The 15,712-nt window shown below is 40.4% G+C and overlaps 1 protein-coding gene across 9 annotated transcripts in view; it reads left to right on the top strand.

The window, feature by feature from the left end:
• LOC138763770 (FYN-binding protein 2-like) overlaps positions 1 to 15,712 on the top strand; it is a 148,122-nt gene that overhangs the window by 81,452 nt on the left and 50,958 nt on the right. For all 9 annotated transcript variants that reach the window (XR_011357773.1, XR_011357774.1, XR_011357775.1 and 6 more), the window contains exons 11-14: positions 2,683 to 2,740; positions 7,339 to 7,367; positions 11,057 to 11,105; positions 13,603 to 13,716. Coding sequence is in view for 6 of the 9 variants with exons in the window: in XM_069938487.1 (XP_069794588.1) it covers positions 2,683 to 2,740; positions 7,339 to 7,367; positions 11,057 to 11,105; positions 13,603 to 13,716 (250 nt within the window). In the remaining 3 variants the exon portion in view is untranslated. The remainder of the gene's footprint in view (positions 1 to 2,682; positions 2,741 to 7,338; positions 7,368 to 11,056; positions 11,106 to 13,602; positions 13,717 to 15,712) is intronic.

Below are 15,712 nucleotides of genomic sequence, written 5' to 3'. Positions count from 1 at the left end.
CCCTAAGGCTAGAGCTGGATGAGGTCCTCACCCTGGATGAGACATATAAAGCAATCGAACAACTGAAAAGTGGCAAAGCAGCAGGTATGGATGGAATCCCCCCAGAGGTCTGGAAGGCTGGCGGCAAAACTCTGCATGCCAAACTGCATGAGTTTTTCAAGCTTTGTTGGGACCAATGAAAACTGCCTCAGGATCTTCGTGATGCCACCATCATCACCCTGTACAAAAACAAAGGCGAGAAATCAGACTGCTCAAACTACAGGGGAATCACGCTGCTCTCCATTGCAGGCAAAATCTTCGCTAGGATTCTACTAAATAGAATAATACCTAGTGTCGCCGAGAATATTCTCCCAGAATCACAGTGCGGCTTTCGCACAAACAGAGGAACTACTGACATGGTCTTTGCCCTCAGACAGCTCCAAGAAAAGTGCAGAGAACAAAACAAAGGACTCTACATCACCTTTGTTGACCTCACCAAAGCCTTCGACACCGTGAGCAGGAAAGGGCTTTGGCAAATACTAGAGCGCATCGGATGTCCCCCAAAGTTCCTCAACATGATTATCCAACTGCACGAAAACCAACAAGGTCGGGTCAGATACAGCAATGAGCCCTCTGAACCCTTCTCCATTAACAATGGCGTGAAGCAAGGCTGTTTTCTCGCACCAACCCTCTTTTCAATCTTCTTCAGCATGATGCTGAACCAAGCCATGAAAGACCCCAACAATGAAGACGCAGTTTACATCCGGTACCGCACGGATGGCAGTCTCTTCAATCTGAGGCGCCTGCAAGCTCACACCAAGACACAAGAGAAACTTGTCCGTGAACTACTCTTTGCAGACGATGCCGCTTTAGTTGCCCATTCAGAGCCAGCTCTTCAGCGCTTGAAGTCCTGCTTTGCGGAAACTGCCAAAATGTTTGGCCTGGAAGTCAGCCTGAAGAAAACTGAGGTCCTCCATCAGCCAGCTCCCCACCATGACTACCAGCCCCCCCAAATCTCCATCGGGCACACAAAACTCAAAACGGTCAACCAGTTTACCTATCTCGGCTGCACCATTTCATCAGATGCAAGGATCGACAATGAGATAGACCACAGACTCGCCAAGGCAAATAGCGCCTTTGGAAGACTACACAAAAGAGTCTGGAAAAACAACCAACTGAAAAACCTCACAAAGATAAGCGTATACAGAGCCGTTGTCATACCCACACTCCTGTTCGGCTCCGAATCATGGGTCCTCTACCGGCATCACCTACGGCTCCTAGAACGCTTCCACCAGCGTTGTCTCCGCTCCATCCTCAACATCCATTGGAGCGCTTTCATCCCTAACGTTGAAGTACTCGAGATGGCAGAGGTCGACAGCATCGAGTCCACGCTGCTGAAGATCCAGCTGCGCTGGGTGGGTCACGTCTCCAGAATGGAGGACCATCGCCTTCCCAAGATCGTGTTATATGGCGAGCTCTCCACTGGCCACCGTGACAGAGGTGCACCAAAGAAGAGGTACAAGGACTGCCTAAAGAAATCTCTTGGTGCCTGCCACATTGACCACCGCCAGTGGGCTGATATCGCCGCAAACCGTGCATCTTGGCGCCTCACAGTTTGGCGGGCAGCAACCTCCTTTGAAGAAGACCGCAGAGCCCACCTCACTGACAAAAGGCAAAGGAGGAAAAACCCAACACCCAACCCCAAACAACCAATTTTCCCCTGCAGCCGCTGCAACCGTGTCTGCCTGTCCCGCATCGGACTTGTCAGCCACAAACGAGCCTGCAGCTGACGTGGACTTTTGCCCCCTCCATAAATCTTTTTCCGCGAAGCCAAGCCAAAGAAGAAGATGAAAGAAAGAAGATGCTATTGGTGATCTGTGATTAGTAAGGGATTGCTTAAGGTGGGATGTGAGTGGGAAGGGAAGGTTGAGAATCACTGCTCTAGACCTAATTGTTACTGAAATATTTTGCTTGAGAAAAAATTGTCATTGGCTCATTTCCTTTGGGGTTATGAAACCCTGCACATAACGAGTCAATTAGGTATGATTAGAACAGTGGTTTTCAAACTTTTTTCTTCCCACTCCCACCTTAAGCAATCCCTTACTAATCACAGAGCACCTATGCATAGGGAATACTTAAAATAGTTTGTGAGAGGAAAGAATAAAAGGTTGAGAACCACTGATCGAAGCCTTGCATTGAATTGATGACCCCAATGGAAAGTGAGCCAGGTGCTTGGGGCATGTAGATGGATCAATAGATTGCAATGTTCTACTTCAGGCACATGGTTAACCTGATGAATAGGAATATTTGACTGTCTCTGGCTGCAGATAAAAGAAGCAAATATTGCACATCAAAGAAGCAGTGAGAATGATGTAAATGTTGGAGGGTGTCACTAATGGGAAAATAAGGTTGAAAATTCTACAATAAATCAAGTATTAATGGTCTCCAAGGAAGTTAATAGCTTCAAAAATTTAAAAATGAAATTGACATGTACAGTCAGCTTTATTAATTCCCAACTTCCAATCTAGTTTGTATTTCCAGTCCCTTGAAAGTTACTCTCCTACAGCAGACATGGGAAATAATTCATTCCTAAGTACAGTTATTACTTTTCATGATAAAGAAATTTAATATACAAGACCCGAAATAAAGGTAATGCTTGATAAATGGATTTATTTATCTTGCTTTGTGTCACCTTTTTAATAGGATTGGCATCAAATACTTACGATAATGCAATAAGTGAGGTGACGGCGTCTCTTATCAGGTACTACGCGAACTGCTCACGTGAATCTTCTCTCTTTAAGGCAAATCTGACTAACACATTGAAACATTTTTTCAGAATGCACCTTCGTGTTCATGCAAATTGTTTAAAAATACCTATTGATTCTGCTTTGAAAGATTAAAGATAATCAGGGATAAATTGAATAACACCTGAAAACTAATTGTAGGTTGACTGTGTTCAAATAACCGGAACCTTTTAATCACATCAGTTTTGTTCTCCTGGATGGTCTCTGCATTCAGCCACGCCCAACCTCAGCGTTCACTGGTTGGACACCTCAGCTGCCGATTTTGTTGGTGGCCAGCAACAGATAAGGGAGGGTGTTTAAGTTTAGTTGTGTAAATTTTATTTATCACATCTAGTAGAGTGAGAAGCAGACTTGCAGGTTATCTTTAACATTCATACAGCTGAGTAAAGAGTATAGAGTCCAGAGTTACAATGAAAGGAAGATTAATGAGTACCAAGCAAGGGCTGCAGGATGGCACTTGTGTGGGATTCATTCAGGAGCTTGATTGCTATGGTAAAGAAAACTGTCTTTAAATTTGTTTATACGCACTTCTGCACTCATGAGCTTTCTTTCCAATGGGAGAGGAAGAAGAGTCTGTCTGGAATTTAGTTACTTGGTATAAGTTAGTGATTCCCAAAGTGGTTGCTTCCACCCCCCTGGGGTCAGTGGAAAGATCCAATGAGGAGGTGAATGTTTGTTTCCTGATGACGTGCTCTGGACAGGACACGCTACACATTCACATCTGCAAGGGCCAAGGTTCCAGGTTTATAAGAACTTCAAATTATCTTCAAGTTGTAATATACATTTAAATTGTGTATAAGTATACTGACCCCCAGGCCCCAACCGCCCACCCATCCAGCATCTGATGGCCCAATCACGGATTGTCACCTCAGCCTCCCGCCAATCGAGCTCCCAATGGCTGATCCTCACCCTCACTGCTCGCCCATGGGGATTCTGATGCCCCAATTGCGGATCCTCACCCTGGCTACCCGCCCATCAAGCTCCCGACGGCTGATCCTCGCCCCAGCCACCCATTCATCGAGCTCCCAATGGCTGATCCTCACCCCAACTGCCTGCCCATCCAGCACCTGATGGCTGATCCTTGTCCCAACCACCTGCCCCGCCCAGGCTGTCCGCACATTGAGTTCCCGACAGCTGATCCTCTCCCCAGCTGCCCGTCCATCAAGTTCCTAATGGCCCAAAGATAAAGTAGTTGAGATGTAAATTTACCCTTTCGTATTGCAAAATAAATTAGTTTACAGTGTTTTATTTGTGAAATCCATACACTTGTATATAGTATTAGATTGGTTGTTGTTTTAAATTTGTAGTAGACCTAATACCAAGAAAGAGGTGTGTACTCATTGTGTGTATGGATTCGGGTGCTAGGGATGTGGTCTGGGAGCCAAGGGGACAGCAATCCGAAAAAGTTTGGGAACCACTGGAAGTGTTCAAGTTCAAGGCATACATCGTTAAAAGCCACTTTCTACCAACTGCACAAGTGGATTCAGCCATTGATCCGATTATCACCCTTACTGTATTTCCTCTAACAACCATGTTTATCATTTCCAACTCCTTCCTACATAATCCTTGCATCTTTCAATGTGTTTCCATTCCCATCTATTCAGTTAATGTAAAATCAACTGTATGACATGCCTTGTTTTGCAAAGTAAAATTTTGTACATCTATGAACAGCAGGGACTAACCACACATGGTGCATATCCTAATATGAGAGAGAAATGTTGCTGGAATTATCACTTCTGAAGCTGTGTTTGCATTGGAGCTGAAATATTTGAAGATGACACTACCCTTAATAATTCAGAAATGTCACATCCCCCCCCCCCCCCCTAATATATTTGCTTCATGAAATTCTGGATTCCACATCCCATCCTCCCGAGGCACTATACTGTTAGTACTATATACTTGTCCCTTTTTCTCTTTCAAATGACAGAGCAGTGAAAAGCATCAGGAATGGCAATGATGAAGCTGGCTCACCACTGTCACTCAATCAACTACTGCATTTGTCTCTATATGTATAGTGAAACATTAGACACAGCATTACTTGTATCAAATGACTGCAACTGCTGGGAAATAAAGACAAAACATGCAGACAGTTGATGATCTTAGTTGAGTGGAATTACTCTAATTGTCATTGGGGAAATAGCATTCAGGATCCAGGCAAAGCATCAGTGGGTTGAGCCCAGCCAGGAATAAACCTTCTCAAACAATTGTTCTTGAAGGTTTATTTTACAATTTTGTTAAGCCCTATTACATTTTACTTTTTACTTTTTAAAGATATTTTTACTGAAGTTTGCAACCAATCGTTGAAAGTGATAAAGGCGACCATCTCTATAATAATAATTTAACCTGATTAAATAGAGTGGAAAATCTTTCCTTAAAAAATGTTTATAGCTCTTAGTAATTGTAATGCCGAGATAAGTACATTGATTCCTCCAAATCTTAAAAGGAAAATGTCAGATAAACGGTCTTTTTTTTTTAAGAAAACTGGTCATTTTTTAAAAACAGCCCTGTAGCAACAGAAAATCTCTTGTATCAATGTTTAAACAACAACAAAACAAAAAGGGAAGGTTTTTTAAGCATTAAAATAATGTTGAATTCTCACCAAAACAATGCTAGCTGCTGCCAATCACTGGCACCTCCCCACCGAGGTCTCTGCTGCTGTCAGCAACCCGAGGTCATTGCTGCCACTGGCGGACCAAAGACCACGCTACCGAGGTCTCCGGTCAGTTCGGCTCTGAAAAATTTTCAGGTAAATGAGGATTTTTGATGTGTTTCGGCTATCCTCATTTATCCAAAATGTTTTTAAAAATTTTAGATAAATGAGGATTTTGGAGAACCTAATTTTGAATAATCGGAGTTGTGCTCTATATAATAAAATGCTAATTACAAGAAAAAGAAAAAAAGTTAATTGAAAACCCCTACCATTATAAAAGGTTGGGGAGGAAAAAAAACAAATGTGTGAGTATCAAGTAATGACAGCCTGGAAATAGACAGGACAGCATCAAAGGTATGATAACCTTAAAACTGTAGATTATGATAATGGTCCATAAACAGGCCGCATGTCTATAGGAAATTGGTATTTGTCTCTTTTATGACATCTAATTTTTTCTAAACTTGAACAAGACTTAATATCATTTAGCCATTGTGTGTGTGTAGGTGGAGTATTCTCTTTCCATTTAATTAAAATTGCACGTCTGGGTATCAATGAAGTAAAATATCTTTCCAAAATGTTTCTAAACTATGGCAAGTCCAAAACGTGAATCAAAGAAGCTTCAGGAGTTTTACATTTGTCACATAGAGGGTTTATATCAGATGAAAAATGAGATCATTTAACTTCAGACATATGTTCTCTATGGACCACTTTAAATTGCAATAAGCAATGTCGTGCACAAGGGGGGGTCGTATTGATCAGATTACAAATGGAATCCCAAATCTCATCAGAGAGTGAAAGATTCAAATCCTGCTCCCAGTCTCTCTTGATCTTAACTAATGAGGCCATTCTTAGATCAAGATACTTATTATAAATAAGAGATATTGAACCTTTATGAAGAAAGTTGTAAATCAAAAATTAAATCCAGAATATTTGCCTTGGGAATTTGCAGAAAGTCAGGGATCTGAGATTGAACAAAATGTCAAAAAAATAAATAAATGAGGGTATGCTTTTTGTTTGTAATCCAGCGGTTTCTTTACCAAGAAAACTGGCTTTGCTTTCTCATATTAATCAGTTTTCAGGGTACAAGTTGAATCCACATAAAAGTGAACTTTTACCTTTAAATGGTTTAAAATCAAGTTATTCTAATTTTCCTTTTAAGATTTGGAGGAATCAATGTACTTATCTCGGCATTACAATTACTAAGAGCTATAAACATTTTTTAAGGAAAGATTTTCCACTCTATTTAATCAGGTTAAATTATTATTATAGAGATGGTCGCCTTTATCACTTTCAACGATTGGTTGTATTAACTCTATTAAAATGAACATTTTACAAAAATTTTTGTACCTCTTTCAATCCGTACCAATTTTCATCCCTAAATATTTTATTAATTCACTCGACTCACTTCCTACACATGGCAGCTTTGCTGCATTTTAAATGAATTAAATAAAATGAAAATAAGAAATAATTACAGGTAATCTTGAGTTATGGACACCCCTACTGACAAATAAGCTCTTGTGATATGAAATTCAGAGGTCTAGTGTACTTAATTTATTCCTACAAATGGCAGAACTAATTTCTTCTCTTGCAACATGTTTGATACCCAGATAGATTGATTCGGAATAGAAGTTTTAATGTATTTTAATGTTTTAAAATTTCAGTGGTAATTTTAGCTTTTGGAGTCCAAAGATATAATTTTTTTAATTTTTCTGAATAAACCTGTTTATTTCTTTCCAGTTATTACTTATTAGAGAGTTTCAAATGTATGAAACTTCACTGTAAATTTACACATTAGAAAATGTATTTCTCTTCAATGAGCAAAATCTCTATGTTTGCAAATTAAATGACATCTTACTCTTTGTTTTGTTTTATTCTGATCTTGTTTAACACCATAATAACGTCCAGCAATTCACAGAGCCATTTAGCGGATAAAGGTAAGTTGAAGATGAGCTGCAGAATGACCTCTCCAAGCCTGTAAGTTGTGACACTATGGAAATAATTGCCCTAAAATATTGAAAGAGTAAAGACCTGAAGAAGCTGTTGGCAGAAAATTAAACAATTAGTTGAACAAAATAAATATTAAATGCACATATTAATGTAGATCATATTTGCTTTGAGAAAACAAAAGGTTTGGAACAAAGTTTGAAAACCTCGGTCAAAGATGGGGGTATCTAGGGGAATGTTAGAAAAGATAAAAGAGTGGGAAAATAATTCAGATTGAAGCTAGAGCCATTTTGTGCTAAGAAAACAGGAAAGGAGTGTCAGAGGAGTGTTTATGGTACTTTTCTGGGCTGAAGCAACAACTGTAAGATATGAAAGAAAGGAAATATTTAAATAAAGGGATTGTATTCAGATGACCTACTTCATCACAGGCTGAATTTACAAACTTGTATCAACTTGTACAAAAGACTATCTTTTCTACTTCCAGCTGAATCAGTCTGAGGATGAACCCTCACCACTGTTTTTCAAAGTTCATAACTTAATGTCATCGGCCAGCCTCAAACTTCTAAAATGTTGTTGGTTTTGTCTTAGACAGATTTGTTTGTGTATAATTCCTTCCTTCACTAACTTTGAATATCTCCCAAATACAAAATCTAAACAAGTTTTCCACATTTAAATCTCTTTGTGGTCTTGTCTGACTTTATTCTGAACTACAGTCAATGCTAATCATTCTTATTGCATTCTTGTATTGCACTATTGATAAGTAGAAAGGATCATATATGTACTCTGACAATAAATTTGAATTTTGAACTTTGCTCTTACACTGACCTTAATACCCTGTAGCAGCTTACTGGAAGCTTAATCGAACCGACTCGGGAGGTTCTGAGTGACGTCATGACATCACAATGCGATGACATTATTTGGAATGCACGGGGTTTTAAAAAGTTGTGCATGACTGTTTGAGTAAACAACTTTTACTGATCTTTGACTCGACCACGTCTGATCATTTCCTTGTTCTTCATTTCGTACTGCGACACAGTTGCTACTTTGGTGACCCCAATGGGCCCAAACGATTTTGGACCCAAGATGGTCAATGCAGCGGTTTTGCTCAAACTGCCTGTCTTTTGGACCACTCAACCTGAAGTTTGGTTCAGACAGGCTGAGGCGCAGTTCCATATTTGCAAGATAGAAGTGGATGCCACTAAGTACTATCATGTGGTAAGTGACCTCGACCAGGACATGGCCAGTCGAGAAGTGGATTTCCTTTGGGACCCACCAGCTCTCAGTAAGTACGAGGCCATCCTTCTCCAGATTTATGGTCTTTCATGGCGCAATCAAGCCGCATGTCTCCTTTATATCAATGGCCGGGAGACTGCACCCCTTCAGAGTTAATGAATGACATGTTGGCACTGGCAGGCAGCCGTAGGCCTTGCTTTCTCTTCGACCAGTTTTTAGAGTGTATGCCAGAAGGCATCCATCTCATGTTGGCCAACGATGACTTTGATAACCTTCAAACAGTAGCCACTCATGCAGACATTCTGTAATGAGCGAAACAGCAAGGTGCACAGAAATTAGTGCTGCATCACACCCAAAGGCCCAGGCTCCATGAGTACTGGCAACAAGGGCACATGTTCTCCCAAACAAGCATGACTCCATGACAACCACCTGGTGTTTTTACCATCAACGCTGGGGTTCTGGAGCTCATTGCTGCTGACCCCTTTGAACTTTTCAGGAAACATCATGGCCAGTCGTCGCTAATAGCTTTAGTGGCTGGCCACCATAACTGCCTGCTCTATTGTCTGGGATGAACTCTCCCACATATCAACTCCAACAGTGGCCTACAGTTTATCTCCACATTCTGGGACATTTTGTTGCGGCTGCTGGGAATGCATCTTCACCACACGACAGCCTATCACCTGCAGTTGAATGGCCTGGTGGAGTGGTTTCATAGGCACATGAAGACTGCACTAATGGCCTGCCTCCAGGGACCTGATTGAGCGGATGAGTTGCCCTGAATCCTCCTGGGAATAAGAATGGCACCCAAGGAGGATCTAAACTCCTCACTGGCAGAGTTGGTTTATGGAGCCCGCTCATTGTACCTGGGGAGTTCATGCCCGCAGCACACGGACAGGAGGTGCCACTGACTGAAGTCTTGGGCAAATTCCGGGAATAGTTTGGAAAATTGGCCCTAGTTCCCACACCCTTCATCCAAAAGGAACTCCGGGACTGTGAATTTGTGTTTGTGCATACAGGGGCACACGAGCCACCTTTACAGAGGCCGTATAAGGGCCTCTTCAGAGTGCTACAAAATAATTGTACAACCTGTGTACTTAACATTGGGGGGGCATCAGAGACATTTATGATTGACTGACTAAACCCTGCTCATCTCAACCTTGATCGCTCTTGCCATGACCCCCCGATGCGAATGCATGAATGACCACCCAAGAGCAATGGACAGTAATGGCACTAGAGGTTTAGCTTCCTAGCACCAAAGAAAAGGTACAAGGACTGCCTAAAGAAATCTCTTGGTGCCTGCCACATTGACCACCGCCAGTGGGCTGATAACGCCTCAAACCGTGCATCTTGGCGCCTCACAGTTTGGCGGGCAGCAACCTCCTTTGAAGAAGACCGCAGAGCCCACCTCACTGACAAAAGGCAAAGGAGGAAAAACCCAACACCCAACCCCAACCAACCAATTTTCCCTTGCAACCGCTGCAATCGTGTCTGCCTGTCCCGCATCGGACTTGTCAGCCACAAACGAGCCTGCAGCTGACGTGGACTTTTTACCCCCTCCATAAATCTTCGTCCGCGAAGCCAAGCCAAAGACTGGTTCTGGAGAGTGAGGCATGCAGTGGCTCACTGGAGGCTTAATTGAACTGGCTTGGGAGGTTCCAAGTGACATCATGATGTCACAAAGCAATGACATCATTGTGAACATGTGGGGTTTTAAAAAGCTGCATGTGACTGAATAAATGACCTTTACTGAACCTCATCTCGACTATGTTTGATCATTTTCTCATTCTTCATTTTGCACTGCAACACAGTTACTACTGTACAACCCCATCTTTCTTTACTCAACAAAGTTTTCATCTCTAGATTCTGTCTTTTGTAAATCCCTTGTTTTCCATCTAAATGTAGTGGAGCACATTTTTTTCCCCCCATATCTTTCAACATTCTTTGATGTGGGATGAATTTTTTCACCTTGTGTCTCTGAGTGGCTCTGCTTTGCTGAATTAAAAATACTATATAAATGCAAATTGTGATATTTTCAGATTCACTAATTTCAAAACACTGCATTCCACATACTGAATCATTCCAAATTCATTTATAGTTGTGATTTTTTTTTTGCTGGATGTGGATGTAAATTGCCTCATTTTACCAAAAATATCTTTAATGTGCTCATGCTTAGAGCATTTGAGGCAATAATTGATTTTAAATTGTACTGGGAACAGCTGTTGATCAGAAAATAAATTGATCTGGATTATTATCTTCCATTAAATTTGATATATTTATATGCAGATATATGATATGGACTGAATAGTTTAACTAATTAAAAATCTTTGCAGAAAATAAATATAATATTATTAGTGATCATTTCTTCCCCATTGTGCAGTTCTTTGTTTATGGCTAATTATATTCTGTTCCTCAACCTGACCTTTTCTGTTGGACCTGTTTATCTTAGAATCACTTCATGAAGAAATATATGATGATGTGGAACCAGATAGCTCAGGGTAAGTATGATACTTTTAGTCTCTATTAATGTGAGTTTTTAACATACAGCAATGCTATTGGAAAACATCCCCACTGTTACAATTGTTCTTGGCATGCTCTGTTTTATTTTAATTAATACGGGATATGGGTTTTACTGGCATTTATTGCCCTTATAAAATAGTGATGACCCAGTTAGTGTAACTGAGTGAGATACAGCCATTTCAAAGGCTTTTTAAAGGTTTTATTGTCACCACAACTATATTTATTTATATCTGCATCTGTATTTGTCAGCTGCCAAGGTAATATACAAACCCTTGCTCTGGTTCATCAGTCACCAATACAGTTATTTTATCACTGTAACCCTATGAAGTATATTCCTCAGCAGAATATTTTTTAACAATTTTTCCTGAAAATAAAATGTGTCTGGAAAGATCATTTAAGCATGGAGACAGTCAAAACCTTTATCTCTATCTGAATTTGGATTTTAGTACAAATGAATATCAGAACAAAAAATGTTTTGTGCAGGGAACTGGATTTTGCCGTGTCCATTTAGCGGTAAGTACTGTAACATGGAAAGTGAGTAGTATGAAAGATTGTGAGGCGTTTGAGAGGGAATAGTGGTGCAGCATTTAACTCTATTGCCCTGCTACTCCAGTGACCCCCCCTAAGTTCAGCCTTGACCTTGGGAGCCACCTGTATGGAGTTTGCATGTTCTTCCCGTGATTGCATGGTGTTATGGACCTGACCAGCAACAATAGAAATTCACCAAGACAATGGTATCTTCAAACAATAATTTTTATTAATAACATAACACCTTACTTAACTCTAAACTTAAACCCACTATGCACGTGTGTGTGTGGGGGTGGGGAGGGGCAGGTCCAAAAATAATTACATTTTAGGATCAATTGTAAAAAGAATACATTTTTTAAGTTCACTCAGTTTTGTTTGAAACCTAGATTCTTTAAATTGTAGCTCAAGTGTGAGGCCTCACACTTCTCAAAACTCAAAATTCTTGTAGAGTTGTTTTCAGAGAATTGTTCCTTCATATGAATGATCCCTCCCGTCCCACCCTTACAGTATCTGTGTTTTACACAATGATTTCACAGACTCGGATGTAAGTCTGGTGAAGTAACCATCAAAATGGTTATGATCCAGAAACAAGAATGATCTTGCTTTCTTTTACCCAGAATTGGGTCAGCCACAAGTGTCTATTTAAAATGCCACCACAGCACTGCTCTCTCTCTTGACCAAGGGCAGCAGCAGAGTGGCCATCCTTTCCGAAGCCACTCCAATTCTGTGATCCTCCCTTGACAAAGAGAATACAACATGAACAGTACCTCTCTGACCAGAGGCTACTGCATTTCTGACCTCAGATGTTTCTTGGTGTAATATTAAAATGCAGCTTTTCTGGAGTGCCAAAATTGCATGACATGACCTCATTGCTGTTTTTGAAATTTTTTCAAAAAGCATGATTCATGAGCAAATGATTCCAGCCTGGTCATTCGAGGATGATCTTGCTTGTTTGAACAGATGTCGTCTCTCAGCAAACACTATTGTCTTAGTTTCAATGAAGAACCACTTAGGTTTTTATGGAATTTTACATTAGCTACAAGCAACAATGAACTAGTAGACATTTTATCTCTCAAAATTGTTTCTGTGTGTAAGGGTCTGTGGTGTCTGTGAGTGTGCCTCTGACCAGCCTACAATTCCTTTTCTAAGAAATAATATAAATTATAATTAAGGACTAATGATAGCAATTCTGTCACACATGGTTCCACTGGTTACTTGATTTGGAAGACAAACTAAATGGTTAATTGGCTTCTGTAAATTACACCTTGGTGCTATATAGTCAGGATAATGTGAACTATTTTGTCACCATGTAAGAATACACCCTTCTCACTGTAGTAACTGTAGTGCCCCACTGTGGGGAATATGTATATGTATACAAGTGTGTGAACAATTTTCTGAGATGGTGGAAGATATCAGTAAGTAAAATCTCTTCTGTTATTAGAATCTTGCATCTCTAAGTTATTTAAGAAACCTCCCAAGTAACCCAGAGACATAATGCTTGGGATAGCAAGTGTCAAAAGGATTAAAGGGAATTGATAAATGTAAAAATAATTGAGAATGTGGGACAAGAAGAAAATAGGAGAGAAGAAATAAGACTGTAATTGTTCTGCTAGAAACCTGTTATTACTTCTCCTTTTGGAAACAAATATCAGTTATAATACCTCATAGAACCTGGGTCATCAATATTTGGCCAAGTATTATCATCTTCAGCTGTGAAGTTGGGAGGAGAAAAATCAACAGGGGTGGTCTGCGCTTCAAATTCCTGTCTGAAGATTAACACTGAAAAAATTTTCTGTAGGTCATTAGGTAAGGATCAGGTTGGGCACTTAAGGCATTGCCCATTGTTGCAATCAAAGACCATCTTGCATCATTCTTTGTAGCGGAGGTCAGCTTCCTGATACAGCATGGAGGCAGGCTGAGTTATTAACACTATTTCTGTCTCCCTAGAGCTAGAAAGAAAGGCCGAATAAAAGAATTGGGAAGGCGGTTTAAGAAAGAGATCAATGACGGAGGAAAGGAGAAGAAAATAAAGAACAAAGACAAGGCGATGGATCATCTCAGGTATTTGTTTTCTCAGTCCTTGTTTCATCTCACTTAGTTTATTGCTACTTTCTCCAAGCTTTCTCTTTTTGCATGTACTTTTTTATTTGGAATTAATTTTCAAGATGTGGGAATTGTTGGTTCTTCATCCCTTGTTACCTTTTGACAATTGTTGAACCATTGACTTGAACATCTGCACTTTGTGGGTTGTGTGTACTTGGAGGTTGAAGTGGTGTTTTCCTGAGCCAACATTTCAGTAATTATTCATTTTCCAGGAAGTGGGCTATATTGGCAATAGCAGCATTTATTGCCCATCCCTCAATGCCCTTGAAAAAAGGTGATGAACTAGAATATAAACTGCTGAAGCCTTTCTGATGAAAGTACTTCTGTAGTGCTGATGGGTAATAAGTTCCAGAACAATGAGGAATGTAAAACATTTCCAAGTCTGGATGATATGTGAGGTGGAGGGCATCCTGCGAGTGGATATGTTCTTTTGCCTTGAATACCCTTGTCCTTGTTTGTTGTACTAGTCTCAGGTTAGGGAGGTGCTGTCAGAATAGCATAAGTGAGTAATTGTAGTGGATTTTTCAGATGGCAAGGGCAATCCCCAGTTTATTGATGTTGGGAGATTTGGAGATGGAGACCTTTGAATATCATGAGTAGTTGGTCACAACCTGCCGCTTTTATTGGATGAATGTTATTTGTTGCATGAATGTCATCTAGATCTTGTTGCATGCAGGCTTGGAGTGCTTCGCAGACTTTCGAGTAGAGTTGATCACTGTGCAATCATCAGCGAAAATCCTCACTTCTGACCATGTAATAGATGGAAAATCCTTAGTGAAGCAGCTGAATGTGGTCCAGGCCAGGACACTACTCTCAGGAACTCCTGCAGTTATCCTCCAGGGCTGGGATGATAGACCCCCATCAACCACAACTTTTTTTTGTTACTAAGTTTGAGTCCAACCAATGCCCTTATCTCTCTGTGGTAGAAGTAATAGGGTGTGCTTGAGATGTTTTGAAAATTTACTATATGCATCTTGTAAATGGTACCTTTTAAATCATTATGCGCAGATGGTTGAACACTTCCTCTAGTCTTCAATCGATCCTTTCTAGTTTATGCAAAAAGAGAAAACACGACAAATTATAGCAGTGCCTTATTTCCCAGTTGTGTTTTATAATTCAGCTCATCAGGCATTGAACCTTGCATTTCCTCTAAAGAATTTATTTAATTTGTGTCTCCTGAGAAAGACTCCCTCTTAAACTGCAGGGTGAATTTTTATCATTTTATGATCACTGCCTCCCAAGGGTTCCCTTACCTTCAGCTCCCTTATCAACTCTGGTTCATTACACGACACCCAATCCAGAATTGCGATTTCCCAGGTCGGGAAATAAGGATTTCACTAAGGATTTTCCATCTATTACATGGTCAGAAGTGAGGATTTTCTCCATGGGAATTTTGTTACTGGATAAAAACATTGTGCCAAGTCAGAATCTTCAGTGAATTAAACTCCTTAGGCCTAATTTCATTGTTTAGGATCCCACTTCCATCCAAAACATGAGGGACCTGTAAGGAGGGAGCCTTTGCACGATTCTCCAGATTATGATTTCAGAGAGTAAGGAGTGGTAAGTGGCAACTCCAGTTGGGGGGAGGGATAACCACTCAAAATAGAGACAAGATTTCTTTGTAAAGCTTGAAAGAAAACCATTTCATCTTCTGGTTCATGCAAACATGAGCAAAATTTTCAACTTGTCTTCCTAAGCATCTTGCTCGCCTTTGCCTGCTATTTCAAGGACCTAGCTGAGGGCAGATATGACAGGATTAAAATGGTCACAAACAACTCTTTCACATATTATTTGGGCTTGTCTGTTTCTACCTCCCAAAATGTTTTTTTAAAGGCAGAAAATGGAACTTTAATATTCTTGGAGGTAAATTTTCTATGTCTATGCGAGTGTTGGAAGCTCTACTTTGTTTCCGAGGAGTTTGTGAGCAGAGCTAGGAATTGGCAACTAGTGAGTG

The sequence above is a fragment of the Narcine bancroftii genome, chromosome 5 (assembly GCF_036971445.1).
Source record: "Narcine bancroftii isolate sNarBan1 chromosome 5, sNarBan1.hap1, whole genome shotgun sequence".
Classification (NCBI taxonomy): domain Eukaryota; kingdom Metazoa; phylum Chordata; class Chondrichthyes; order Torpediniformes; family Narcinidae; genus Narcine; species Narcine bancroftii.
The sequence above is the reverse complement of the archived record's forward strand: the minus strand, read 5'-3'. Positions and strand labels throughout refer to the sequence as shown.